This window comes from Cavia porcellus, unplaced genomic scaffold (assembly GCF_034190915.1).
Source record: "Cavia porcellus strain 051 isolate PalLab524CR breed Dunkin Hartley unplaced genomic scaffold, mCavPor4.1 scaffold_17, whole genome shotgun sequence".
In the NCBI taxonomy this organism is placed as follows: Eukaryota; Metazoa; Chordata; class Mammalia; order Rodentia; family Caviidae; genus Cavia; species Cavia porcellus.
Window position 1 is genome coordinate 43,911,415 of NW_026947500.1, and position 24,353 is coordinate 43,935,767.

The 24,353-nt window shown below is 53.6% G+C and overlaps 5 protein-coding genes across 14 annotated transcripts; 3 read left to right on the plus strand and 2 right to left on the minus strand.

Annotated features, from left to right (window-relative positions):
• Nucleotides 1–124: 124 nt before the first annotated feature.
• Nucleotides 125–4,799, plus strand: Ptpmt1 (protein tyrosine phosphatase mitochondrial 1). 3 transcript variants are annotated; one of them, XM_063227941.1, is made up of 5 exons: nucleotides 125–577; nucleotides 800–880; nucleotides 1,602–1,781; nucleotides 3,510–3,701; nucleotides 4,480–4,799. In XM_063227941.1, the coding sequence occupies exons 1-5, from the start codon at nucleotides 404–406 to the stop codon at nucleotides 4,621–4,623; spliced, it is 771 nt and encodes a 256-aa protein (XP_063084011.1). In that variant the 5' UTR covers nucleotides 125–403; the 3' UTR covers nucleotides 4,624–4,799. The 3 variants fall into 3 exon arrangements, with proteins under 3 accessions (XP_063084011.1, XP_023418803.2, XP_003465199.4); XM_003465151.5 differs by lacking the exon at nucleotides 1,602–1,781 and having other exon boundaries at nucleotides 229–577; XM_023563035.2 differs by lacking the exons at nucleotides 800–880; nucleotides 1,602–1,781 and having other exon boundaries at nucleotides 225–577.
• A 548-nt stretch (nucleotides 4,800–5,347) lies between these two features.
• Nucleotides 5,348–10,198, minus strand: Kbtbd4 (kelch repeat and BTB domain containing 4). 6 transcript variants are annotated; one of them, XM_005001595.4, is made up of 4 exons: nucleotides 10,046–10,198; nucleotides 8,538–9,222; nucleotides 7,902–8,008; nucleotides 5,348–6,900 (listed from the first exon to the last, which is right to left on the minus strand). In XM_005001595.4, exons 2-4 carry the CDS (start codon nucleotides 9,124–9,126, stop codon nucleotides 6,040–6,042), a joined length of 1,557 nt encoding a protein of 518 aa, XP_005001652.1. In that variant the 5' UTR covers nucleotides 9,127–9,222; nucleotides 10,046–10,198; the 3' UTR covers nucleotides 5,348–6,039. The 6 variants fall into 6 exon arrangements, with proteins under 6 accessions (XP_005001652.1, XP_063084009.1, XP_063084007.1 ...); XM_063227939.1 differs by having other exon boundaries at nucleotides 8,538–9,150; nucleotides 10,014–10,079; XM_063227937.1 differs by having other exon boundaries at nucleotides 9,950–10,073.
• On the plus strand, nucleotides 10,127–15,045 carry Ndufs3 (NADH:ubiquinone oxidoreductase core subunit S3). Its single transcript, XM_003465082.5, has 7 exons — nucleotides 10,127–10,268; nucleotides 10,378–10,443; nucleotides 11,892–11,989; nucleotides 12,190–12,339; nucleotides 13,736–13,861; nucleotides 13,979–14,098; nucleotides 14,799–15,045. Exons 1-7 carry the CDS (start codon nucleotides 10,205–10,207, stop codon nucleotides 14,967–14,969), a joined length of 795 nt encoding a protein of 264 aa, XP_003465130.1. The 5' UTR covers nucleotides 10,127–10,204; the 3' UTR covers nucleotides 14,970–15,045.
• Nucleotides 15,046–15,172: 127 nt separating this feature from the next.
• On the plus strand, nucleotides 15,173–18,634 carry Fam180b (family with sequence similarity 180 member B). 2 transcript variants are annotated; one of them, XM_005008526.4, is made up of 3 exons: nucleotides 15,173–16,186; nucleotides 16,871–16,941; nucleotides 17,143–18,634. In XM_005008526.4, exons 1-3 carry the CDS (start codon nucleotides 16,102–16,104, stop codon nucleotides 17,509–17,511), a joined length of 525 nt encoding a protein of 174 aa, XP_005008583.4. In that variant the 5' UTR covers nucleotides 15,173–16,101; the 3' UTR covers nucleotides 17,512–18,634. The 2 variants fall into 2 exon arrangements, with proteins under 2 accessions (XP_005008583.4, XP_063084012.1); XM_063227942.1 differs by having other exon boundaries at nucleotides 16,871–18,634.
• A 365-nt stretch (nucleotides 18,635–18,999) lies between these two features.
• On the minus strand, nucleotides 19,000–24,353 carry C1qtnf4 (C1q and TNF related 4). Of its 2 annotated transcripts, XM_063227940.1 has the most exons (4): nucleotides 24,308–24,353; nucleotides 23,445–23,640; nucleotides 23,108–23,227; nucleotides 19,000–20,093 (listed from the first exon to the last, which is right to left on the minus strand). In XM_063227940.1, exons 2-4 carry the CDS (start codon nucleotides 23,563–23,565, stop codon nucleotides 19,120–19,122), a joined length of 1,215 nt encoding a protein of 404 aa, XP_063084010.1. In that variant the 5' UTR covers nucleotides 23,566–23,640; nucleotides 24,308–24,353; the 3' UTR covers nucleotides 19,000–19,119. The 2 variants fall into 2 exon arrangements, with proteins under 2 accessions (XP_063084010.1, XP_003465201.1); XM_003465153.5 differs by lacking the exon at nucleotides 24,308–24,353 and having other exon boundaries at nucleotides 23,470–23,655.

The following is a 24,353-nucleotide window of genomic DNA, read 5'->3' on the forward strand; positions in this document are numbered from 1 at the left end:
TGCGCCACCACGCACAGTGCCAGCTTTTAGTAACATTCTTCCTTCCTACGCGTCTCGCACTCTGTGCACGCGGTGTGTGGGCAGGGGGCGGGAGCAGGCCCGAGACGTGGGGACGCAGGTGGGGGAGGCCGCCGCGTCCCCTTGTGCCCCGGACGGGACAGGGACTGAGACAGAGCCCTCTCTACTTCAAGGCGCCTCTACTTCAAGGAGTAAAGCGAAAATAAATGAATTGAAATCTGGGCGCCGCCTCCATTCTCCCTACACGGGGCTCTGCCCCTGCGTCCCGCCCGGCCCGGGGCGGGGTGTCCTCCGGCTCCGCTGTCCCCTCCCCGGGGCGGAGTCCCGCCCGCTCCCTCGCACGCGCCGGTTCCGGTTTCCTCGCGTCCCCGCGTCCCTGCGGCGGATGGCGCCCTCAGAGTGGCTGGGCGCAGGCCTGGCCCGCGCGCTCTTCTACCCGACGCTGCTCTACACCGTGCTCCGTGGGATGCTGAACGGCCCGGGCCACCGCGCCTGGTACCACCGCATCGACGGCACCGTGCTGCTGGGCGCGCTGCCGCTGCGGAGCTTGACACGCAAGGTGAGTGGGACGGTGACACGGGACGGGGACAGGGGCAGGAGGGGCCGGCGGGAAACAGGAAAGTGGCAGGCGGGGTGGGGCACAGGAGGACAGAGACGGGGGTCAGGGACATCCTGTCTGGATGGGGACACGGGGGTGGGGGGGTGGCCAGAGGACAGGAGCCAGGGAGAGGAACAGGGTCCAGGGGTCCTGGCGTCCCGCTGAGCCCTCTGTGGCCCGCAGCTGGTCCAGGACGAGAACGTGCGCGGCGTGATCACCATGAACGAGGAGTACGAGACCAGGTTCCTGTGTAACAGCTACAAGGTGAGGGCCCAGGAGGCCGAGAGTGGACTTTAGGCTACCAGGTTGCAGCACCCTCCGGCACAGACCCGACAGGATGGCCCGCAACCAGAGGGGCCTCTTCAGTAAGGCTGACTCCCTCCTCCTACTTGCTGTGGTCCCAGCACCCAGGAGACAGGCAAGAGAATTCCTTGAGCTAAGCAGTTTGAGACCAGCCTGGGCAACATAGTCAAACCCTGTCTCAAAAACAAAAACAGAATAAGTTGACAAAGTCTGATTATTCCTTTATGCACAAAATTATATTCTTAATTTTAGTCGCTAAAACTGTAAAGCCTCTTTTGCGCCCATTCAGTCAACACTCAGTGAGTACCAAGTGTGGGTGGGTCAGGCCCTGCATGGGGGATTACAGCAGAAGATCTGAGGGATTTCTTATTGCATTCATGTGAAAGAGATGGTGGATTCATGTGAAAGATGGTGGAAACTGGGCCATGGTGGCGCATACCTCTGATCCCAGCACTTGGCAGGAGGATGATTGTTGTGAATTTAAGATCAGCCTGAACTACAAAATGAGCTCAGGGCCAATTTGAACTGCATAGTGTGACCCTGTCTCAAAAAGACAAAGGAAGAAAGAAAAACAAAAAAAGAGATGTTGGAAATCCACCATGCTGTTCAGTTCAGACTGAAACTTCATTTTCATTACATGTCAGTGCTTTTTTTTTTTTGTCTTTTTGTCTTTTTGAGACAGGGTCATACTATGCGGTTTAGGCTGGCCTTGGGCTCACTTTGTAGCCCAAACTGGGCTCTTGAACTTGCAACGATCCACCTGCCTCAGTCTCCCAAGTGCTGGGATTACAGGAGTATGCTACCACACCTGGCGTCTGTTAACACTTTCTTATGGAGCTTTCTGCAATGGGTATTAGAAGAGGTAACATCTGTTGTTGCTAAATCATTTTGGCTGTGTAGGGTGGTGTACATACTCCCACAGAGGCAGAGAAGGGAAGCCCGGTCTTGCCAACTTAAAGAGACTGTGTCTCAAAATAAAAGTAAATTTTAAAAATTAGACAGGCTGGGGATGTTGTAGCTCAGTGTCAAGGCTCTAGGTTTGACCTCCAGGATCACTAAACAAAAACAAAATTCTCTCATCACATGCTAAGCTTTTCAGAGACCATACAAATATTTGTGCCTTACACTGAGAATATATTATTTAGTGTTATTTCATGGCTGAGAGCTGAGTGGTAAAATGCAAATGTAGCACATGTGAGACCTAAGATCGCGCTCTTTGTCTCTCTCTCTCTCTCCCTCCATCTCTCATCAATGAGGAGTGGAGCTTGGTCTCCCCGATGCAGTGCCCCCAGCTGGAGAGAGGAGTAGAGAGCTAGGATGGAAAGAAACTGTAAGGTAGTTAAGAGTAAAGTTGACCCCTTCTCCATGCTCTGGCTTGAACCCATGGTTCCAGCACTGGGGAGGCTGAGGCAGGAGGATCACATGCCTTACATGTGCTAAGCCCACACTCTGTCACTGAGCTGCATCCCCAGCCCTGTGGCACACATTGGAAAAGAATGGGTAGCAGTTCCTGGGAGTTCCCCCTGAATCCTGAGAGTCCTTTAACCAAAGTGGTAAGTGTTCATGGTGCCATTTCAGCCCTCGAGCAAGGAGTTATCCGAAGCAAAGGCTCTTGTGTATCTGGGTACTTGAGATCATCTAGAAGTCTTGCTAAAATAGCACATTGCTACCTACATAGGACTGACCAAGGCACTCGCTGACACTGGCATGCAGCAGCCTGAGTATTTAGCAGCCCTGCAGGGGTTTCTGGTGATGGGCCAGTTTTCAAGTCTTCACACTGAGCTACATTCCCAGCTTTTTATTTTTATTTTACTTATTTTTATTGTTTTTGTACCAAGGATCAAACTCATGACCTTGTGCTTGCCAGGCAGGTGCTTACACTACTGAAATAAATCCCTGGCCCCCTAGCTTTTTATTTATTTACTTTACTATGTTCTTTTTTGGTACCAGAAATTGAACTCACAGCCCTGTGCTTGCCAGGCAGGTGCTATGCCCCTGAGCTATATCCCCAGCCCCACAGCTTTTTATTTATTTTCATTTTTTTGGTACCAGGGTTTGAACTCATGACTTTGCATTTGCCAAGCAGGCACTTACATCACTGAGCTAAACCCCCAGCCTGCTTTTTATTTTTATATTTATTTATTTTTCAGTTTTTTGAGACAGGGTTTCCTTTGTAGTGCACACTGGCCTTCAAGTCTCTATGTAGTCCAGGCTGGCCTGGATATCACTGCAATCTTTTTGTCTCAGCCTCCCAAGTATGAGAATTTACAGGAATATACCACAATGTCCAGCTTTTATTATATATTTATTTTATGTTTATTTCTATGTATTTATTTAGTTAACTATTTGAGACAGGCTCTTGCTATATAGCCCAGGCTCACCTCCAGCTGGTTGTGATGCTCCCGCTTCAGCCTCCTGAGGGCTGGGATTACAGCTGTGCACCATACTTGGTTTAAAGAAAACAGGAAAGGTTATGCATTCACACTGCAGTAAAGCCTGAAGCTGCCTTGTGGCCCTGCTGCCCTGGGAGTCCCCTTCCTACTTCACAGGTTCCTTTCCTTGTCTTTTTCTGCCGATGACCCTGTCTCAGGAGTGGAAGAACGTGGGTGTTGAGCAGCTACGACTCAGCACAGTGGACATGCTGGGGATCCCCACCTTGGCAAACCTCCAGAAAGGAGTACAATTTGCTCTCAAGTACCGGTCCCTGGGCCAGTGTGTCTACGTGCACTGCAAAGCTGGCCGCTCCAGAAGTGCCACCATGGTGGCCGCATATCTGATCCAGGTAGGCAGGTGTTGCACGGCAGCTGGAACTTTGTGGGCAGGGCTGGCCAACAGGCCTGGCTGCAGACAGCCACTGCCTGATTTCAGGCTGTTGGGGAGGTGTGTACCAGGCACCACACCTGAACTTTGCAGGTCGGCTCATCTCGGCTCTGCCACCTACCTGCCAGGATGGGACACAAGCACATTCTTCTCTCCAATTCGATTTCCTCAGACTTCATAAGGAAACTTAAATGAGAGTGTGTCAAGGGCTAAACCTGGCATGGTGGTCCATACCTGTGATCCCAGCACTCAGGCTGAGGCAGGCAGAGCTCAAGTCTGAGCCTAGCCTGGGCAACTTAGAAAGACCCTGTCTCAAAATAATATAAGAGGAGGAGACAGTGGGCCCTGTGTTCAATCTCTGGTACCACGAAATTAAATAAACTAATACTCTTTCTGGCCATGGTAATGGGCTGCAGAGAAACATCTGCCATACAGTCATTCAGTCTTCTTTGCTGAGTATAGGGATTGAACCCAGGGCCTCGAACATGCTCAGGTAAGTGCTCTATGCCAAGCTACCCTTGCCTTACAAGACAGAGTCTTGTTAAGTTGCCACTCTTGGGCTCAAGAAGCCCTCTTGCCTCAGCCTTCCAAGTACCACACCTGGCAATAGAGCATGGATATGAAAACCCCCTAAAATGGAGGGTTTGTGTTTTGTTTTGTTTTGTTTTTTCAAAATTCTGGGAGTCCTCTGGAAGCTGCTCCTTCATTTCTCCACTGACACCTGGCCTGTACTGATTCAGGTGCACAACTGGAGCCCAGAGGAGGCCATCAAAGTCATCACCAGCATCCGGTCCCACATCCACATCACGAATGGCCAGCTGGAGGTCCTCAGGGAGTTCTACAAGGCCAACTCTCCAAATGTGACACATCAGAGCCTTACATGAGCTTTGTGGCTGAGAAAGAACTCCAGACAACTCCACTTGATAAAGAACAAATGTTTACAGGGCCAGAGGGGAGTCTGCTGATTTGACACGACGGAAATGTGCTAAGTGATGGGTAACTGCTTCCATTGCCTGGTTTCATTATCCTCAAATAATACTGCTGTACGGCTGGAAAGGAAGAGACTGTGTGCCTAAATTTTCTTTTCTTTCTTTCTCTCTTTTTTTTTTTTTTTTTGTGGAATCAGGGATCAAACTCATGACCTTGCACTTGCCAAGCAGGCATTTATGCTGCTGAGCTAAATTTCCAGCCTCTAAAGTTTATTTTCTTAAGGTTAAAAAAAAACAAAATACTAATTTCAAACAAAAACCTATTGTGTAGCTAATGTTGCACCTAATGATATTTAGCATCATAACTCAAGATTTTGAGGGCAGGGGGTTGAGTTGGCAGGACATAGATCTTGCCATGTTGTTCAGGCTGGCCGTGAACTGGCCGCAATTCTCCCGCTTCAGCCTCCTAAGTGCCAGGATTATGGGTGTGATCACAAGGCCTGGCTTAGACATTTAACACTAGAGAAAGAGAAAGACCAAGCTCTGGCTCTTGCCTCTGTCAAAATCCCACTGCTTCTGGAACAATGGTGTACACTTACACAAGGATGCAGGATGCAGCAGGACTGGGAACTCAGGGTTGACATCAGTTCCCCTTTGGGGTTCAACACAGTCCCACACATACCTTCAAAAACCTTTATTTGTATGAACATGTATTTATAGCTCTTGATTTAGCTTAGAACCTTGAAAAGAACAGACACCTTATATATTATATTGAGTTTGAAAAAGTTTCTGCTGTCAATTAGAAATAATTCCTTCTGTTTCCACTCACCCTTGGTATGAGATACAAAAAAACAGAAGTCGTTTTGCAGATGGATGGATGGAAAAACACTAGGACAAATGACTGAATTCAATAGCTGACCCTGGCTGGTGAAGGACACCTTCAGCTTCTTCTCCCATCCAAACCTGGGAGGGAGACCTTGGCCCTCATTCTCTGAGGGAAAAGCTCTGTTAGCTGTGCCACAGCCTTCAGGGAAAGGAGGGCTGTCCTTCTGCACTGGCACTGGGGCTGTCTACTTCACAGGAGGCGGGACTGTGCCTGGGGTTTCAGCAGAGGCGAGGCCCAAGGTGCAGGGAGGGCAGAGGAATGGGTTCACACAGCCAGCAGAGCAGCAGTGTGAGAAAACTCCCAGCAGGTTACCCTAGGGGATGAGGGGAAGATGGGACGCTGCCTTCCTAGGAGTGTCCCAAAGACCACTTTCTGGGCACTGGGCTCAGGGACCTGGGGTCTGGCTGGATGGTGGTGAGTGAGGGAGACTCACTCTCCCTGCCTGGCTGGAGGGTGGAGGAGTGAGCCACTCCCCCGGCCCTGCCTTAGGCCAACACGAATTGCAGGCTGGTGAGTAGCACCTTGAGGCCCCTGGTAACAGTCACTGCTGATGTGGCAGGGTCAAGCTTGTAGGTGTTAGCATCCCCCTTCTTGTAGTGGTCCCGGAAGACATAGATGCTGCCATTGCAGCTGGCGATCTTCCAGAGGGACGGGGCCGAGCTCCAGGCCTCAGGCAGACAGAGCCGTGTGAAGCTGTCCAGCATCGGGTTGTAGCACACCAAGGAGTCCCCCTCGGCCACAATGAACACCAGATCCTTGTGCACAGCTGCATGCATGCGGCCCGCGAAGGGCAGCACGTAGGGCTTCACGTGGCACTTGTCTGTCTCGGTGTCAAAACACTGGATGAGTCGGGAAGGCTTGGTGAAGAAGTCCAGGTCATTTTCCTCACCCCCGAGTAAGTAAATGATCCCGTTGAGGTTGGCACCAGCAGCCCCTGACACTGCCACCTCCAGCTGGGTTGTTTCCGTCCACACGTTGTCACCCACGCGGTAGTAGATGACGGCATTGGAGAGGGTGTCCTGCAGCGTCTTGCCCCCGAGTGAGTAGATGGCATCCTTGCCGGGCACGGACACCAGCGTGTGCTTCAGCCGGTCCCGCGGCAGTGGCGCGCACCACTCCCAGTCCACTGTGGCGTTGTTGCACTTCCACATGCGCCTTGGGATGGAGCCTCCCACCACATACAGGTCCCCACCGTGCTTGCAGGCCGCCGTGATCTGGTGGCACAGACTGTTCTGGCCACTGACACTGATGGAGTCGTCCTCCGCACAGTGCAGGGACACGGCCAGGGAGTGTGTGCGTGAGGCCTCTTTCCCGATGAGGTAAATGTGCACGTTCTCCCCGATTTCCTGTCAGCAACATCAAAATATGAGCAACAGGAGCTCTCAGGGAAGGCTCAGCTAGACAGCTCTAGAGGAGCAGGCCTCATGTATGCGCCTCATTCGAACCCACTCTTGTCCCTGCCTGTTTCTAGTCCTGCCTCCTTAGTTACCCACCTTCCTTGACACATTTCACACTGGGGTGGGAATGGATTGGGCTTATGCTTACAGCTTGTTAAAAACAATTATAAACCCATGCTTCAGGAAAAGGAGTTTTTTTTTTTTAATTTTTTTTTTAAAGTCAGTCAAATTTAGCAGTGGGGGGGTGGTATACCAACTTTAGTGACACTAATATTATTAAGTTCTGATAACCCACTGCCATCAGACCAGCCAGGAGTTATTTTTTTGAGGTGCTAGGGATCAAATCGAAGGTCTCATGCTTGCTAAGCAAGCACCACTGAGCTAGTCCCTCAGCCCAAAGATTCTTAACTCACTGATGAAAAGAAAAAGAGTTCCTTTAAGGAGCTTTGAAGCTGGGTGTGGTGGCACACACATTAAATCCTAGCACTTGGGAAGCTGAGGCCGGAAGGTCAGGATTTTTTTGAGGCCATCATGGGCGACACAGTGAGTTCAAAGGGCAAGCTGCACAAGAAGACACTGTCTCAAAAAAATGAGAAAAGGATGAACCAAAAAGGAACTTAGGAGCCAGATGTGGTAGTGTATCCCAGTAATTCTAGCCTTCAGAAGGCTGAGGCAGGAGGATTGCTGCAAGTCCGAGGTCAGACTGGGCTACAAAGTGAGTTCAAGCCCTGCCTGAACTGCGTAGTGTGCATAGTGAAACCCTATCTCAAAAAAAAAAAAACCTTTGAAGTTCATAAATTGGTGGCTTCTGTGATCACAGACATATTCTCCTCCCAGCTCCTATCAACTTCACCCAGAGATCATTTATTCGACAGCTATTAGATGCCAGACCAACTGACACCTGGAATGCATAGATTACACTGCCCCAGTTATTAAGCACTCCACCTTACCTTTAGGCTGGTTCTGAGTGACTCTGAAAAAGCCTCTCTTTCCTCTTTATTGAAATTGATCCAGGCTTCTATTGCTTCTGTTGGGTTCTGGGAACATGGAACTCCATCTGTGAGAGCCAGAGGAAAGCCACAGTTAATAACAAATCCAAGGAGAAATTCAAAGAACCACTTTATTAGACTACCACTGTGTATCAGACTAGACCCATAAGCACACACAGAGACACACACATATACACTTAGACACAAAAAAGATTATTCTCTTCTGTACTGGGGATGGAACTCAGGACCTTCAAACTCAACTATAGTCCAGTCCACTTTTTATTTTTAGACAAGGTCTTGATAAATTGCTCAAGCTTTGGATCCTCCTGCTTCATCCTCCTACTGTGCTGAGATTATAGATGTGCCATCGTATTTGGCTTCCTCACTACATTTTGTGATGTGAAAGTGCCGCTGCTTTTCTTTTCCTGGCTGCTGTTTCTATAAAGCACTCCCTCCCTGACAGCAGCTACACTGAATTCCAACTCCACAGTGAATCTCACTCCCAACCTAAATCCCTAGCAGAAAGCTTGTAGTTCCTTTCTCCTGATGAGGAAACCCATAGAGCGTCATGATCAAGTGGTCCCTCCCTCAGCCTACCCGAGATAATATCGGTGAGGAGGTGATGTGGCAGGTGAAGAAACTCTTCTGTGCTCTGCAGCTGGGCCAAGTGGGTCTTGGCACAGTGCTTGGCAGCAGTGTAGAGCTCGGGATCACTGTGCCGATCCGCCAGCCACATAACCTGCAGGCAGTTTCCTACGTGCACTGTGCGGGCCAAAAACCGGGAACATTCCTCAAAGAGAGATGTCAGCTGGTACATGTCTGACACCTCATAAATTTCCTGCAGTTCATCTGCCCGGAGCTTCACAGTGCCATGGTAGATGTAGTCCACTAGCAACTGGAAAACAGACTCGCTGACATCCTGCAGCACAATCACCCGATTGTGAGCCTCCTTCAGGTTAGAGGTGAACATGGACCGGAAGAAGCAGCTCTGAGCAGAGAGAACCAGCCTGTGAAGCTGAAACTCCCGGCCTTCCACAGAAATAGTGACATCGGCAAAGAGCTCCTCTTCCAGACATAGCTTCATGATGCCCTGAGCCACACGGCCTGAGTGGGACCGATCTTTGAAAGTGTAGTTTACAAAGTAGTTCTCATCCATTGATGCTCCAGGCTCCTCTGGTGACTCCATGATGGTCAACTTCTCTGTCAGTTGCTGGCAAAGCAACACCACGAGGAGGAGTTTGGGAAATTCACAGTTGCAGCCTGGGACTCTGAACTGTCCAACCTGGGAAGGGAGATGCAGAAACTGAGACCAAAATGGGCCAGACTGGCTTTAGTGCTGGCCAGGCCAGTAACATCCCTGCCAGACTCCTTCAACTAAACCCAAGTTCGTTTTCCTGCAGCTGTGGACTTCCTCCAAGAAAATCAATAGAAGTCCCAACTTTGTTGGTTTCCCTGAGAGTGCATCAAATATTCTTTTTCCATGATGTAACAAAAAGGCTTGGGATTTAGGCCAAAACATGAAAGCAAAGGGCTGGAGGCCGCCTATGATCTTAAAAGCTTCACTAACTAAATAATTTGGGCATAAAACTAGCAAGGTCAACGAGAAGCAGAACCAGGGGGAAAAAAAATACCGCCCGCGTCCCTGTCCCCCGAACCCCCGCACGCGGAGTCCAGATCCTGCAATGGGAGGCGAAGCCCGGGACGACTCAATCCTCTGGCTCTCTTCTGAACTTCCATCCCTCCCCTTACTCGCTCGCCTTATTGACTCTCTAAAGCTCCGTCCCGGAGGTCGGCACAGAGCCCTACTGTCCCCAGCTCGGGGCACACGGAAGCCCATCGCCTGGCGCGGGGTCTCCACTCCTCCCGGTGTCGCCTGAGAAACGGTCGTCAAGGAAACCGCTCCCAGCCCCCTCCACCGTCCGCCCTACTCTAAAGCTTAGCTGGGTAGCGGGGGAGGGGTGTGAAATGGAAAACCCAGAACACCCGCCCCCTCTCCTCCTCTAACCTGCCTGTTTCTTACTGTCTTCGCCTTCGCCCCTTCCTCTTCCCGAACTAGGGCTTCGTTCACCTCACGGTTTCCCAACCTGCCGATCTAGCCGCCTCACCTGCGTTCCCTCCTTTCATTAAGGTGCCCGGAACCTGTGGTTACGATCCAGCGCCCGCCCGGAAGAAGATCCGTTACACACTTCCGCTTTCGGTCCGTGCCCTTGGGGCTCCGTGTCCTGTGGGCCCTTCCCCGGCTGCCGGGTCTGCATCCGGGAAAAATGGCGGCCGCTGCGGCCAGGGTCTGGTGGCGAGGGCTCGTGGGGGCCAGAGCGGTGGCCGGGGGTAAGCGGGGGTCAGTTGGCCGAGGCCTGAGTCGGAGGCAGTGAGGCACGCAATGCGGAGGACTCCTTAGGCCTCACCAGTAGGTCTGTGCCTCTTCTTTTCCGGGCAGGGGCTGGGCGACCCTCGGCGTTGTTGCAGTGGGTGAGGACGGAGAGCGCCGCGGCCGACTCGCGCCGTGAGTATGTGCGGGCAGCGCTCCTGTCGCCCGGGGCCCTTCGTTCTCTTTGGCCTGATGCTCGCCCTTGCTCAGAGGTGCCCTGCCCTGTGTCCTGTAGATCTCTGCTTGTCCTTGGGGACCTGATTATTCTCCACCTTACATGCCGAAGCGAGCCTTCCCCGTGTCCTAAACCTCTCGGTTATGGCCTTGGTTGCCCCCTATGTGTTTTCGTGACCCTCTTCTCATGATTAAATTGGCAGCGTTTTGAGAACAGAAATCAAAATTCTTGTGCTTCCTCAGAGAGCCGTGAGAATAGTAGCTCACGTTAAATTGTATGCTCACTGTAGGACAAGCACCTCACGAAAGCTTTGAGTGAAGAATATTACTTGATTTTCACAGCAGTCTTATGAAATAGATGGTATTTTACTATTCATATGACAGATCAAGAGAACAAACAAAAAACAGCCCATCCTGGTGGTGCACACTTGTAATCCCAGCTCACACAGGAGGCTGAAGCAGGAGGAGTACAGCAATTTCGAGGCCAGCCTGGGCTGCATAGTGAGATCCTGTCTCAAAAACAGACCAGATTGGGGATGGGGATTTAGCTCAGCGGCATAAGTGCCTGCCTTGCAAGCATGCAGTCCTGAGTTCGATTCCCAGTACCGATAAAAAGAAAAAAAAAAAAAAAAAAAAAAAAACAGACCTGATTAAAAAAAAAGAAAAAACAGACCAGATAACTAACTTGTTCAATGTTACAGACCTAGTGAAAGAGCAGGTCTTCCCACTGTCAGTGGCAAAGAACTCTTCAGTATTATTCCCAAGCATGTCATATGCAAATGACCAGTGATTTAGGGCTGTGTGAATGGGTATATGGAGATACTGAACATCATAGTTATATGATAGTTAACATAAATCAACACATACAAACATTTCAGTAAGATTATCTGTGAGGGCTCTTAAGTTCTGAGGTTCTTACCTTGAAAACATGGTTTGGGCCAAATTCCAAGGAGGTTTAAAAAGCAAAAACAAAAAAATTCTAGTTCTGAGTCCTCTGTTTAAGAAGTATAGCGCAGCAGAAGAGCTGATACCGTGCTGTGTTAGCAGAAATGTGAAGGGACAGCTATGGGACAGGTTCAAGAAGAGGCAGATAGCTTGGCTGCACTGAGTTTTTCCTGTGTAGGGGAGGTGGCATTTCCCTAGGTTTTCCTTACTTTCTGGTCCCTGGAAGAGGATCTGTCTACCTGCACCTTTTTTAAGGTTCTAGGGAACTGGGCTGGGGATTTAGCTCAGCAGCATAAGCACCTGCCTGGCAAGCACAAGATCATGAGTTTGATCCCCGGTACCAAAAAAAAAAGAACAAGGTTCTAGCGAACTTTGCTCAGAGCTGACAACCTTTACAGACCCATAAGACAGATACCTGCTTGCCACCTTCTCTGTTCCTCTGATGAATATGGTTTCTCTTTCAGCCACTGTTAGGCCGAAAGATGCGGTGACCCATAAGCAGCTCTCAGCTTTTGGCGAGTATGTGGCTGAAATCCTGCCCAAGTATGTCCAGCAAGTTCAGGTAATGCTCATTCCAGTCGTTGGGATCTGAATCAGGAAACAGCCGTGTTCTTGGTGTGTGGGAGTGAACAGCCTGGTTGCAAAGACCACAGACCCTTCCATCCCAAACTTGGGCTGCTTTTCTCTCCCCTAAACCCAGTCAGCCCTGCTGGAGTTGGCTGCTTCTTGCATAACTATGCCTTCCTCTCCCTCTGTCTGCAGGTGACTTGCTTCAATGAGCTAGAGGTCTGTATCCATCCTGACGGCGTCATCCCGGTGCTCACCTTCCTCAAGGATCACTCCAATGCACAGTTCAAATCCTTGGCTGACTTGACAGCAGTGGACATCCCAACTCGGCAGAATCGTTTTGAGGTCAGTCAAGAGTAGGACGAAGAAGGGTAAGAAAGGGACAGAACATTTTCAGAGCAGTAGGTGCTTATGGGAACCATAACCTCCTTAGGTGCAGTTTCAGGTTGCACAGGACACAGCAGTTAAACTAGGGCTTGAGACTCAGGTAGATCAAGTGTGAATCCTGGCTATGCTACTAGCTGGTTGTGACCTCAAACATTCTCTTCGGGTTGGCTTGAGATGGGGCCTGGCTTATTGCTCAGGCCAGTCCTGAACTTCTATGCTCAGAGGATCTCCTGCACTTGGCTATTGAGTAGCTGGGACTGCAGGTATGAGTCACTATGCTCAATGCTGTTTGATTGTTTTGAGCTTTAGTTTTCCAATCTGAAACTAAGTGTAGGTGATGGCGGGAGGGGCTGGAGGCACTGCTGAAGTGGAGGAAAGGCAAGGCCTCTATGTGCCCAGCAATTTTAGATGTCGAAAACGTACCCTGTGTGCCAAGTTTGGTATTTTGTTGTCCATTAGAATTTATCATGGTGGCCCTGGGTTTTTTTGTTAACTGACAGAATTAGAAAGTCATTTGATATTGGAGGAGGATTTTTATCTTAGTGGCTTTGAGATGCTGATTTCATTAGAGATGGAATTACTCAAAAGAAAGACTCAAGAATGGCCAAAGAAGCAATTAAAAATGAGATAGTAGGGTCTGGGGGATAGCTTAGTGTGATGGTGGTGAGCCCATGGCACAGATGCCACAGCAGCTGTTTGTATCATTGAAAGCTGTAAAAGATTTGCCATTTCTAGCAGAGTAGTAGAGCAGAGGTTCAGCATGCACAAGGCCTTGGGAACACACACACACACAACGTGCACACACACAATGTGCACACACACATACGTGCACACACACACAAAGATATTAAATGAGAGCATCCACTTTCATCCTAAAAGGAAAAAGAAAAAAGGAAAAAGCCAGCAGTAATCATAATTGGCCCATCTTAAGCCAGGAAACCAAAACAACTTTGAAGTCAGTGTGATCAAAGGTCGACCATGTAAAACACCTGGTGTACCATGAGAAAGCTTTCCAGCCATGAGGTATGTTTAAGTTGTAGTTATGAGCATCACACAGAAGGCAGGGCTGTGTGGTGGCGCATATCTGTCAGCTCAGCACTCAGGAGGCTGAGACAAGAAGGTTACCGTGAGTTTAAGGCCAGTGTGGGCTATACAGTGAGTTCAAGGCCCCTAGTGAGTTGAACTACATAGTGAGAACCTATCTCTGAAAACCAAACCAAACCAAACGGAAGACAGGATCAAGGGTGGAACCCTAACCCGCCCTGTGTTCTCCCAAGGAATGCTCTCCCCAGAAATTCCCATTGCAACCCCTCAGGTTGCTCCACCTTGGTCCTCCTGTGCCCCTTCTCTGTAGATAGTCTACAACCTGCTATCCCTACGCTTCAACTCTCGGATCCGTGTAAAGACCTACACAGATGAGCTGACACCCATTGAGTCCTCAGTCTCGGTGTTCAAGGCATCCATCTGGTATGAGAGGGAGGTGAGTTAGAGGGCATGCTGGGCCCTGACTCTGGGCCTGAGCTGCAGCTTCAGGGGAACAGGGCTGAGCCCCTCGTAGCCCTGCTGGACTGTTTGACCAAGTACTTCTCCTTTCCAGGTCTGGGACATGTTTGGAGTCTTCTTTACTAACCACCCTGACCTGAGGCGGATCCTGACGGATTATGGCTTTGAGGGACATCCGTTCCGGAAGGACTTCCCCCTGTCTGGCTATGTTGAGGTAGGAGCCATGGAGTGGGGTGATAGGCTCAAGAACCTGAGGGGCCTAGGCCTGGCGGGGGCATGGTCTGTGGATGGTGGTAGCCTGTAGCCTGGGCCTGGGATCCAAGTGCCAGCTGCATTTTGTAAGCTGCACCAAGTTACTTTACTGGACTGTAATTCCATGATTGTCACAGTACCAGCACTTGCAGGTTGCATGTGTTGAGCCTGTTACACTGACCTCGGCCAATACAGGCCATGGTAATGGTCGTACTGATGAGCAGGGCACCCTGAAAGACACAGTGTACCATGAGGCCTCAAGGGAGAGTGTTTCTTTGCCCCACTCTGGATGCCTGGGAAGTGTTGGCAGGGCATCTGATGGGGCTGGCAGTGCTTGTTGCCAAGATGGTAGAGCCTAGCTATATCATGACCTGATAATCAATGTGATGTGGATGAGGACTTATGACAGGGCTTGGAAAGAGGCTGAAATGAGTCAAGGATATAGCTGGGCATGGTGACACCTGTGATCCCAGCACCCAGGAGGCTGAGGCAGGAGGATAACCACAAGTTCAGGGCCAGTCTGAGCTGCATAGTGAGTTAAGGCCAACCTGGACTATATAGTGAAATCATGCTTTAGGAAAAAAATAAAGACAGAGGGCCAGAGGCTGGAGTCCCCTGTGGCACTTCTCAGTAGCAACCCACACCTGCCTTGTGCTCTGCAGTTGCGCTATGATGAGGAGGTGAAGCGTGTGGTGGCCGAGCCAGTGGAGCTGGCCCAGGAGTTCCGCAAGTTCGACCTGAACAGCCCGTGGGAGACTTTCCCTGCCTACCGCCAGCCCCCTGCAAGTCCCCAGCTCCAAGCCGGAGACCAGAAGAAGCCTGAAGCCAAGTAACTCTCGTGAGGCATGTGGATCCTGGAGAGCACCCTGCCTGCCCATGATGGAGTCTGTAAATAAATTCCTACCTAGACTTATGCTTCCTGTGTGTGCTGAGTGGGCAGAGGCGAGGGAGGGTTCTCCTGCTCCCGCAGAGAACTTGCCCTGGAAGCAGGGAGGCTGAGATGGGCCTTGGTAGCAAGTTTTTGGCTGCCTGCAGGCCTAGGGTACATTTCTTTTGTTTGAGACAAGATCTTGCTGTATAGCTTAGGTTGGCCTTGAGCTTACAGCGATTCACACACCACCATGTCTGGCCCAGGTGTTTGTTTCTAGCACTCATGGTGCATAAGGTTGAGGATGGTGTGGCATGGCCCCACTGAGAACTGAGGAGTCTCTGCTGGAGACAGCTGCCACCTCAGCAGAGTGTGGCATCTCTAAGGAAGCCCATCTCTTGTCACCTACCTATGTAGCGTTCTCCATGAGCCAGCAGTGGGCCAGGTCAGCGATCTCAGCTCCTCTCTAGTCTCAAACCCTGTGTCTGCTTCTGGTACGCAATAGGCCACCATTCTCAGGCTAAGAGCTAAGAATGCTGCTAGCAAAGGGAGACGGTTCCAAGGCTGGGACAGAAAGCACTTGGGGTGCAGGCTGTGCTGCCTGCAGACAGCTCCCAGCTGGCCGCTTGAGGCCTGTGGCCCATCGGGGGAGCACTTGGCTGTGCAACCGAAGGACAGCTCCGCAGCTGATGCGTGATGGCCGAAGGGCTCCTAGAGTGTGCCAGGCTTGGTGTGTCAGGCCTGACTTACAAGTGAGATGTTTGAGAGCGAAGACAAGAAGGTGGGATTACTGCCTGGGGTCTTTCCTGTGCAGGGAGGGCAGAGCCAAAGCTGTCTACCACACACATTTTTTTTCCCCATTATCCACATCCCGCCCATCTTGGCAGGAGTGGCGGCTAACTGCCAAAGCAGATTCCCTACTCCTAAGGCGTGGAAGGAGCCCTGGCAAGTGGTGAGGCCACAGCTAGCCCCACCCTGAAGCCTGACACACAGCAGCAGAGCCCGAGCAGCTGATAGAAAGCTGGGAGTGTGGCGTGTGGCTGGTAGATCAGGAGCCGGAGCTGCTGGAGCGCGTAAGACTTGGGACGTGGTCAGGCATGGCTGGGACACTGCGGACTCTGCTTTATCTGGTGGCTACTGTTCGTCTCCTCCCTGAGGTGACTCTGACCCAGCACCGTGCAGGTAACAGGGCTTCAGGGGACAGTGCCTTTGAAGGGCAGACAACTGTGGGCTGGTGGGGACCAGACTGAAGGATCTCAGCTCCAGAACCGAGGAAGTTCACACGAAGCCTGTGGAGACAGCCCTGGGTGACCTGGCTCTAGACTCCAGGCCCTGGGCTCCTTCCAGCTGATGTCCACAGCAGGGTCTCCTGGCCTGGGGACAGTCATTGCAAGGGTGAAGCAGCACCACAGGGCAGGGACAGGAAACGGCCCTGTCCATCCTCTCCTTTTTACACATCATACAATATTGAGCCAGCAAAAAGGCCCTTCCCAAAGAGGGCCTTGTCCTTTATGGAGGGCCACTGACATCTTTTGAGGTCACCCTGTCCCCTGGTGTCTGCTGGGAGGGAAGGAGGGAAGGAAAGGGTCCTGAGGCCCTTTGGCTCAGGACTCTACCAAGGCCACTGTGCAAATTAAAGAAGAGCCCTGGCCATTTGCCCAAATGGTGATAGGGTTTGGTGTGATTCTCTGGAGTCCCAAGGGCCATGCCTGGGAGTGTGGATGTCAGTGTGTTTGTGTACACAGGGGACAGTGCTGAACTGGCACTCCTAGAGGATGAGCCACTAGGGACCCTCCTGGCAGCTGAGGAGCACTGGGGTATTCAGGATGGAGGGCGGCAAGGCCTGACGCCTCTCTGCTGCTCCAGGGCAGCCCACGGACAGCACCAACATGGGAGGTGGCCTGCAGGAGCCAGAGGCCCCAGAAGTGATGTTCGAGGTCACTCTCCAGCCTGGGACATGGGGGTGCAGCATTCAGAGGTCCCTAAGCTCTGGTTGGGAAGTGGGACGTCTCAGCATGGGGCTGCTGGGGTGGTGGGAGTCCAGCCTGGGTTCTGTGCCTGGTTCCGCCCCGCTGGTCTCCTCTTGCTCTCTGCTCTGTCCCCTGCCATTGCCATCCCTGAAACAGCTCTTCTTGCAGCTGCTCTGGGCTGGGCTGGAGCTGGATATCACAGGGCAGCTGAAGATCCGGGATGAGGAACTGGCGTCTACAAGGCCAGGCCGCCGCCTCAGGCTCCTCCTGCAGCAGCTCGTGCCCAGGGACTTGGAAGGTGCTGAACAGCGGCTGCAGCAGTTCCAGGACCTGCGGGAGGGGCCTCCCCTTAGCCCTGCAGACCTCCAGCAACTGCTCCTCACAGGCCTGAGCTGCATCTATTGGCTCCACGCAGCCAGTGAGGCTGAGGAGAGGGGTCGCTGGGTACATGTCTTCACCCTCCTGACACAGGAAGTGCTCTGGGACCTGTGCAAGGGCTTCTGTCCCCAAGGCCAGCCCCCTTCACTGGGGCCCTAGGCCTCCACCCTCAACTCTATCCCTTGATCCCTCCCTTTCACCTGCTGTTCCCTCCTCCTGGCACTTCTCAACCTGAGCCAGGCCCACCCCGGGCAGGGGCTTTTGACATCTGGTTTTTGCTTGGCTTGCACCCTCATACCCCTGCCCTGATACTTACCCACTCTGCCCTGTTTCCTGGACCCTGAAGGCAGAAAGTCCACGGCCTGGATCTAGGTGGCAGGCAGCTAAAGGCAGGGCATGTTAGCAGTGTGTGTGAATGCACAAGTGTGGGAGCCAGGCATCAGGACTGAGAAGTGTGTTTAAGTGACGGAAAGGGGAACTGCTCCAAGCAAGCTCAAATCTGATGTTCCAACTCCTGGCTGGCAGGCAATCTGAGAGAGGCCCTGTGGAGTCCTAGCACCCAGTCCTAATTTCCATAGTCCCCTCAAGCCTAACCAAGACTCTGCCACCACCACCACCCCCAGCATGCCGTCCCCCAGCTGTGCTGGAGCACAGAGTGGACTTCTCAAATGTCAGTCTGTGGAGGGGAGGAAAGCAGGTGGAAGAGGATTGTCTTTGGGTAGGGAGGAAAACTGACTGGTTCCACATCAGCAAGCCATCAATGAATGTGTCAGGAAGAATGAGCTGGAAAGGGGCTGAGCCACCCAGGCAGCTGAGGGAGGTTGGGTGGGTGGAGCCCTGGATGTAGCTCTTCCCATAAAAGATTCTGCTTGGCATACTGAGGCTTGTGTCATTCTACTGCCTCTAACCCCCATTCTGTCATACTGTCCTCCCCATCCCAGAGGTTAGCAGGCTGGACAGCCAAGTATCAACTCTTCATCCTATTCCTACACCTTACTCGAGGAACCATGCTGTTTCCTTCTAGCCTAGCTGGATATTGGGAAATTCTACCTTGTCCTAAACAGGAATCAGCAGGGCTTTAGAATAAGGTCGTAAATCAAGCCGGGAGTGGTGGCTCACGCCTGTAATCCCAGCACTGGGGAGGTTGAGGCAGGAGGACTGTTGTGAGTTCGAGACCAGCCTGGGCTACAAGGTGAGCTCAAGGCCAGCCAACTGCATAGCAAGACTCTGTCTCAAAAAGACCAATAAATAAAAATTAAAAAAAAAAATAAGGTCATAAGTCAACAGGTGCAGTGACACACACCTGGTAATCGCAGCACTCAGGGAGGCAAGAGGATCACAAATTCAAGCCTAGCCTGGGCAATGTATTGATTTCCTCTGACCTGTCTCAAAATACAAAATACAAGAGGGATGTGGGGGGATGGGATGTAGCTCAGCGCCAAGGACTGGATTCAATCCCTAATATACCAGGAAAAACATCAGAGGGGCACACTGAACAGGGACCATGGTGCAGCCCACCACAGGATAGGTGAGTACTGCTTCAGATTCCCACTCCTCAACCTCGAGGCCCGATCCCTACCCAGCTGCTGGCCACAGAGGTCAGTGTGCCCCAGACAGCGGAAAACACAAGTGACAGCGCAGGCGCGGTGGATACGGCACAGGTGCACTTTATTGGCAGAGTCCAGTGCGGGGGTGTCCGGGCGGCCCGGCTCGCATGCGCCCCGCATCCGCCCGTGATCCTGTCCCCTGGCCCCTTTTTGCCCAGCCTCAGAGCTCCGGATCGCCGTCTGGAGTGAGGTCGGGGTACACCAGGAAGCCAGAGAAGGTGATGTACTTGCCATGGTTGCTGTAGGCGCCGTAGCCGTCGTGGTCGTGGCTCAGCAGCCACACGGCGTCGCCGCGCCGCAAGGACAGCATCACGCTCTGGCTCTGCATCTCGCGGCGACGCGACGCGCCATCGTCGTAGATCATGGCCTGCACCTCGTCGCGGTTCTTCATCAGCTTTACCGACAGCGTCTTGCGCGGCATCTTGCCCAGCGTGAAGGAGAAGAAGTAGGCGCCGGGCAGGCGGCAGCGGAACACGCCGGCCGCCGCGTCGAAGTCGCCGCCGATGTTGACGAGCTCGGTGTCGAAGGCGAGAGGCCGGTGCCGAGGCCCGGGGCCCGCGTCCGCGCCCACCAGGCTGCGAGTGCGCGCTGCCGAGAAGGCCGAGCGTGGCTGGGAGGGCGCAGGCCCGGGCGCGGGCGCAGGCGCGTCGGCGTCGGCGTACACCAGGTAGCCGCTGAAGGTGGCGCCCGGAGAGCCCAGCGCGTACTGCGGGGCGCCGTGCAGTCGCAGCCACACCGTGTCGCCGTAGTCAAGCTGCAACATGGCGCTCTGGCTGGCGGCGCGCCGCGTGCCGGGCCGCCGCTGCTCGTCGAAGGCCAGCGCCTGCACCTCGTCGCGGTTGCGCACCAGCATCACCGACAGGCTCTTGTGCGGGGCTTTGCCCGCGGTGAAGGAGAAGAAGTAGGCGCCTGGCACGCGGCAGCGGAAGTGCCCTGTGGCCGCGTCGAAGTCGCTGCCGATGTTCACCAGTACCTTGTCAAAGGTGACCGCCATCTCAGAGGTGCCCTCCAGCGGGGTGGTGCGCACCGCGGAGAAGGCCGAGCGCAGCCCCGTGGAGTCAGGCCCCGGGGCCGGGCCCAGGGCCCAGCAGGTAGCCGGGGCCAGTAGGCCAAACAGAAGAAGCAGCATGGCCCCTGTGGAGACAGGAAGCACAGGGGACATGGCATCTAGGACCCACTGCACACCGGGTGCCCTTCCCAGCCCTGACCTGGACCCTCAGATCTCTGCAGCACTCCTGCAAGTCTGGACCAGGTCAGAGGCCCTCCCACATTTTAGGACCTTAGTGTCACACCGAGAGCCTATTAAAATACACAGCCGGGCATGGGGGTGCACGCCCGGAATCTCAGCAATTTGAGAGGCTGAGACAGCAGCATCACCGACCATTCGAGGCCAGCCTGGACTACATGGCAAGACCCTGCTTCAGAAAAACGCAAACTAACACAGGGCCATGAGGGTGACAGAGAGATCTGTCTGGGCAAGTGGAAGGCAAGACTGAGCAACTTGCAGAGGATTTAGCTCAGCAATGTAAGCGCCTGCCTGGCAAGTTCGAGGTCATAAGTTTGATCCCCGGTACCAAAACAAAACAAAAAAAGACCGGGCAACTTCCTAGTTTAGGGAGACAGTCTCAGAACAAAAAAGTTCAGTTCCCAGGGTTCATCCCCAATACTGGAAAACGTACATGCACAGTTGAGTCCATCCCAGAGTCTGGACTGGGGCCTGGGAATCTGCAGGTCCATCTTATAGTCAGAGTGCCTGCTGTGTTTCAAAATTGGGGCCAGTGATTCTCCTTTCCTTCCTTTGCAAGCACAGTCTCTCTGGTGGACATAACTCAGGCTGTGGTTAAGAGGCTCGCCTGCGTGCCCCTCAGCACCTTGGGCCCTGATAACAATGGGGCATGCAGGGCATGTGAGTGTCCCTCAGCGGGTGGCTTGCTTCCTTCTCCTGTGGTCCCCTCTGGCCCTTAGTCTGCCCTTCACGGAGCAGTGTCTTAGGATCACTGTTGTCTGTGACAGCGGCTCTTTCAGTCCCTCTGGGCAGGAAAGGAAATGGATGTTCCCTGACTCCCTGGTGATTCTCTAGGGTTATCTGTCACAAAGGCCCTCTGACCCCAAGGTGTCCTTCAAGCCCAAGGAGGCCAGAACAGTTGGGCTTTGAGGCAGCTCCACACCAAAGAAATTAAGAGGAAAAGGAGGTGACACTGGGACCAGAAGCTGGTACCTGCAGGGAAGGAGAGATCCTCCCCTATCCTGGAGCACTGGGACAGAATGGGTTCCAGCTGGCCTTGGTAAGGCTGTGAAACTACCTTTGTTCTTCAGAGGTGGAACAAATCGTTCAGATACCTATATTTGGGCTCCAATCCTGCTCCCTGGGGACAGGCTGTGAGCCCTCAGGAGCTTCTGAGCCTCTCTGGGCTCCCTGTCAAGAGCCAGCCATGCTTCATAAGCTTATTGAGAGAAAGTAGAGACAGAAGATGAGGACACATAGATGAGGACATGCTTTGCAAATAGCAGTGTGATCCAGGTGGCCAGGGAGAGGCTGTGACTGAGTTCTTGACATCAGTATTAGGGACTCAGGAAGCCTTGCCCCTGAGAGTTAGGCTGGGTGTGTGGGATTTCACTGCTTGTCCTAGGAGGGCAGAATCTTAAAATCAAGAGTGCTGGGCACAGGCTTCCCTGGAAACACCCTGTTGTGTATGTGGCTCTGTGTCTCCTAGATACGCCAAGGGCCTGCCCAATCAGGTTGCCAGGTGCAGCCCAGCAGATGTGGCCTGTGCCAGGTGTTCACCTGAAGGCTGTGAGAGCTGGAATGCAGCTCCGATTGTGGAGTGGCACCCGGGGAAATTCTCACCTTAGAGTCCCAAGCTGCTGGCCTCTCCAAATGCAGTACTCTTGCTTTTTTTTTTTTTTGTACTAGGAATCGAACTCATGACTTGCTTGCGAGGCAGGCGTTTATGCTGCTGAGCTAAATCCACAGCCTCTTTCTTAATTCTTGAAAAAAGAAAGCTGTGGGTGCTTGGTGAGGGGTGGGAGGAGAGCAGCTGGTCTCAAGTGGTACAGGTTGCCCCTCAAAAGTATCCAGTATATTCCCTTACACAGAGCTCCTTTGAGCTGGGTGTGAAGCAGGAGGATTGCAAGTTTGAGTTCAGTCTGATCTATATAGGAGTTCAAGACCAGTCTGAACAGGAAGACCCTGTCTCAAAAACCAAACCAAACAAAGAAAAACCCAAAGCTCTTTTGTTCACACTCCATCTTGGCAAGCTTGGGAGATGGGCATCCTCCCGTTTCTCAGGTGACAAAGCTGAGGTCTAACAAGGGGGACATATTCCGGCCCAAGGTCATCCCTAGAGCTCCAAGGCAGGGCTTGCACATAGGTTTGTTGACTTCAAATTCAGGCTGCTTTCCTTCCCACCACCCTTCCCTCTCAGACACAGGCATCTCTAGCCACTCTGTCCTCTGCCTCAGTTTCTCTTTTCTGCAAAAAACAGGAGAAGACACGAGGGGACTACATGTGGGAACCACGGTGAAGGAGAAAGGAAGCCAGCAAAGCAAACAAAAGCAAACCAAAAATCCCTTCTAGCACTGTCTCAAGGCGCAGGGGCTGTTTTCTTTCCTAGCTGCTGCCTTTCGGGAGCCCCTGCCTATTGGACCCTAGTGCCTGCCCCTAGCTGCCCCACGGTGGTCCTGCGCGCCGGTTCCCATTCTCCGTCTCCCCTCTGCTGCGCCCACCCCGGGGCCCTGCGGGCCCTCCTTGGCTGGACCCCCTCCCCAGCAGGTGGGGACAGGTGGGGGGGGGTGGCTGTTCCCGGCTCTGTGCAGGTGAGGCGCGACACGGGCGTCTTCAAAGAGCAAATCTGGGACAGGCGCCGGGCAGCCCCGGAGCCAGGGCACCAGGCTCGGAGGTGCAGCGACGTCCGGCGGGGGCGTCTCCGCGACCCCCTCACCCCCGCCCCCGTATCTCCCTAGACATTCACCCTTTCTTATGAAAAATCTCCCCGGCCAGGGTAACCGAGGTCTTCCCTCCAGCCTCCGGAGCGCAAGCCCGAAAGCCCCTCCACGCCGAGGCGCCCAGGTGCCCCTTTCACCTGGACCCAGGCCCTTCGCGCGGCCGCGGGGCGGGGACCCGGGCTTCGGCTGCGAGTCGCGCTCACCTGGCCGCGGCGCTGGGCTCGCTTCGGTCCCGGCTGCGATCTTCCTGGGGCGCGGGCTCGGGCTCGGGCTCGGGCTCCGGCTGTGCGCGGGGCGGGCGCTGGGGCTGCGCACTGACCACGCTGCGGCGGGGACGGACAGGCGGTCAGGCGGGCGGGCGGGGCGCGGGGACCCCGGGACCGGCAGGCGGACGGCCAGGGGAGGGGAGCACGGCCACGCGGGAGCGAGCGAGCGGGAGACTAGAGGCGAGAGGGTGCGTGGTGGGGGAGGGGCGAGGAGAGGGGGAGGGGCGTGCCGGAGGGAGCGAAGCCTGGGGCGACACGCGGAGCACAGGCCTACCCGCCAAGCGCGGGACCCTTCCTACCCGCGACCTCCGCGCCGCGTCCTCTGGGTCTGGACAGCAGGTACCATTGACTGAGTTAGCAGATGGGGAAACTGAGGCCCGGGGCAGTGGCCACATAGGGCTCTGTACAGATCTGCTTCCTCGCCGGCTGGGGGGAAGGAGGACGGAAGCAGGACACAGCCTGGGCAGCCCCTAGGCGCAGGGACAATGGGAGAGGAGGTTGGATGAGGACAGATGTCCAAGCTGAGCTGCCTTTGGCGGGGGTGGGGGTGGGGGCTTTGTCGCCAGGAAGAAGGGTTTAAAACACCCTAGTTTCCGCCACCCCCAGCTGTGAAAATGCTCACAGCACCATGCGGCAGGAAGAAGACAAAGGCTGCGACATCAGCAGGCCAGCTTGTCCCTCCCTGGAGAGGTGGCACGGAGGGGGATGTCCCTGGGGCAGGACTGAGTTCTGTGCCCGCTGGGGAAGCTTGGGAAAGGCAGAGAGGGACACGGACACTCTGCGGGGGGGCGGGGATCTGGAGCCAGGGACAGGATCCACCCTCCACTGTGGGCCTTGACCCACTCCCCTGGGCTGGGCTGCAGAGGTGACAGCTTGGGAACTTGGGCTGGGGTCTGGACTCTATCCCAGTGCTGTCACAGGGCCCTGAGAGGTCTGGCCCCCTTAAAGCCCCTGCCCTCTGGGACCTTCCTTCTGGAACTCTCCAGAAGTCCTTGGTCCCATTCTTCTGAGACAAGAAAGTCCTGGAGACCCTAATAGAGTGGTGGAGCTTCCTTCCACGAGGGCATCGATCATGAGTGATGGGAAGGAAAGGAATATGCACTGCAAATGAACTGGGTGGTTGGCGTGTTTGCAGACCTTGGCAAAGCACTTGTGTGGTTCTTCTGGCACAGGTATCTGCTCC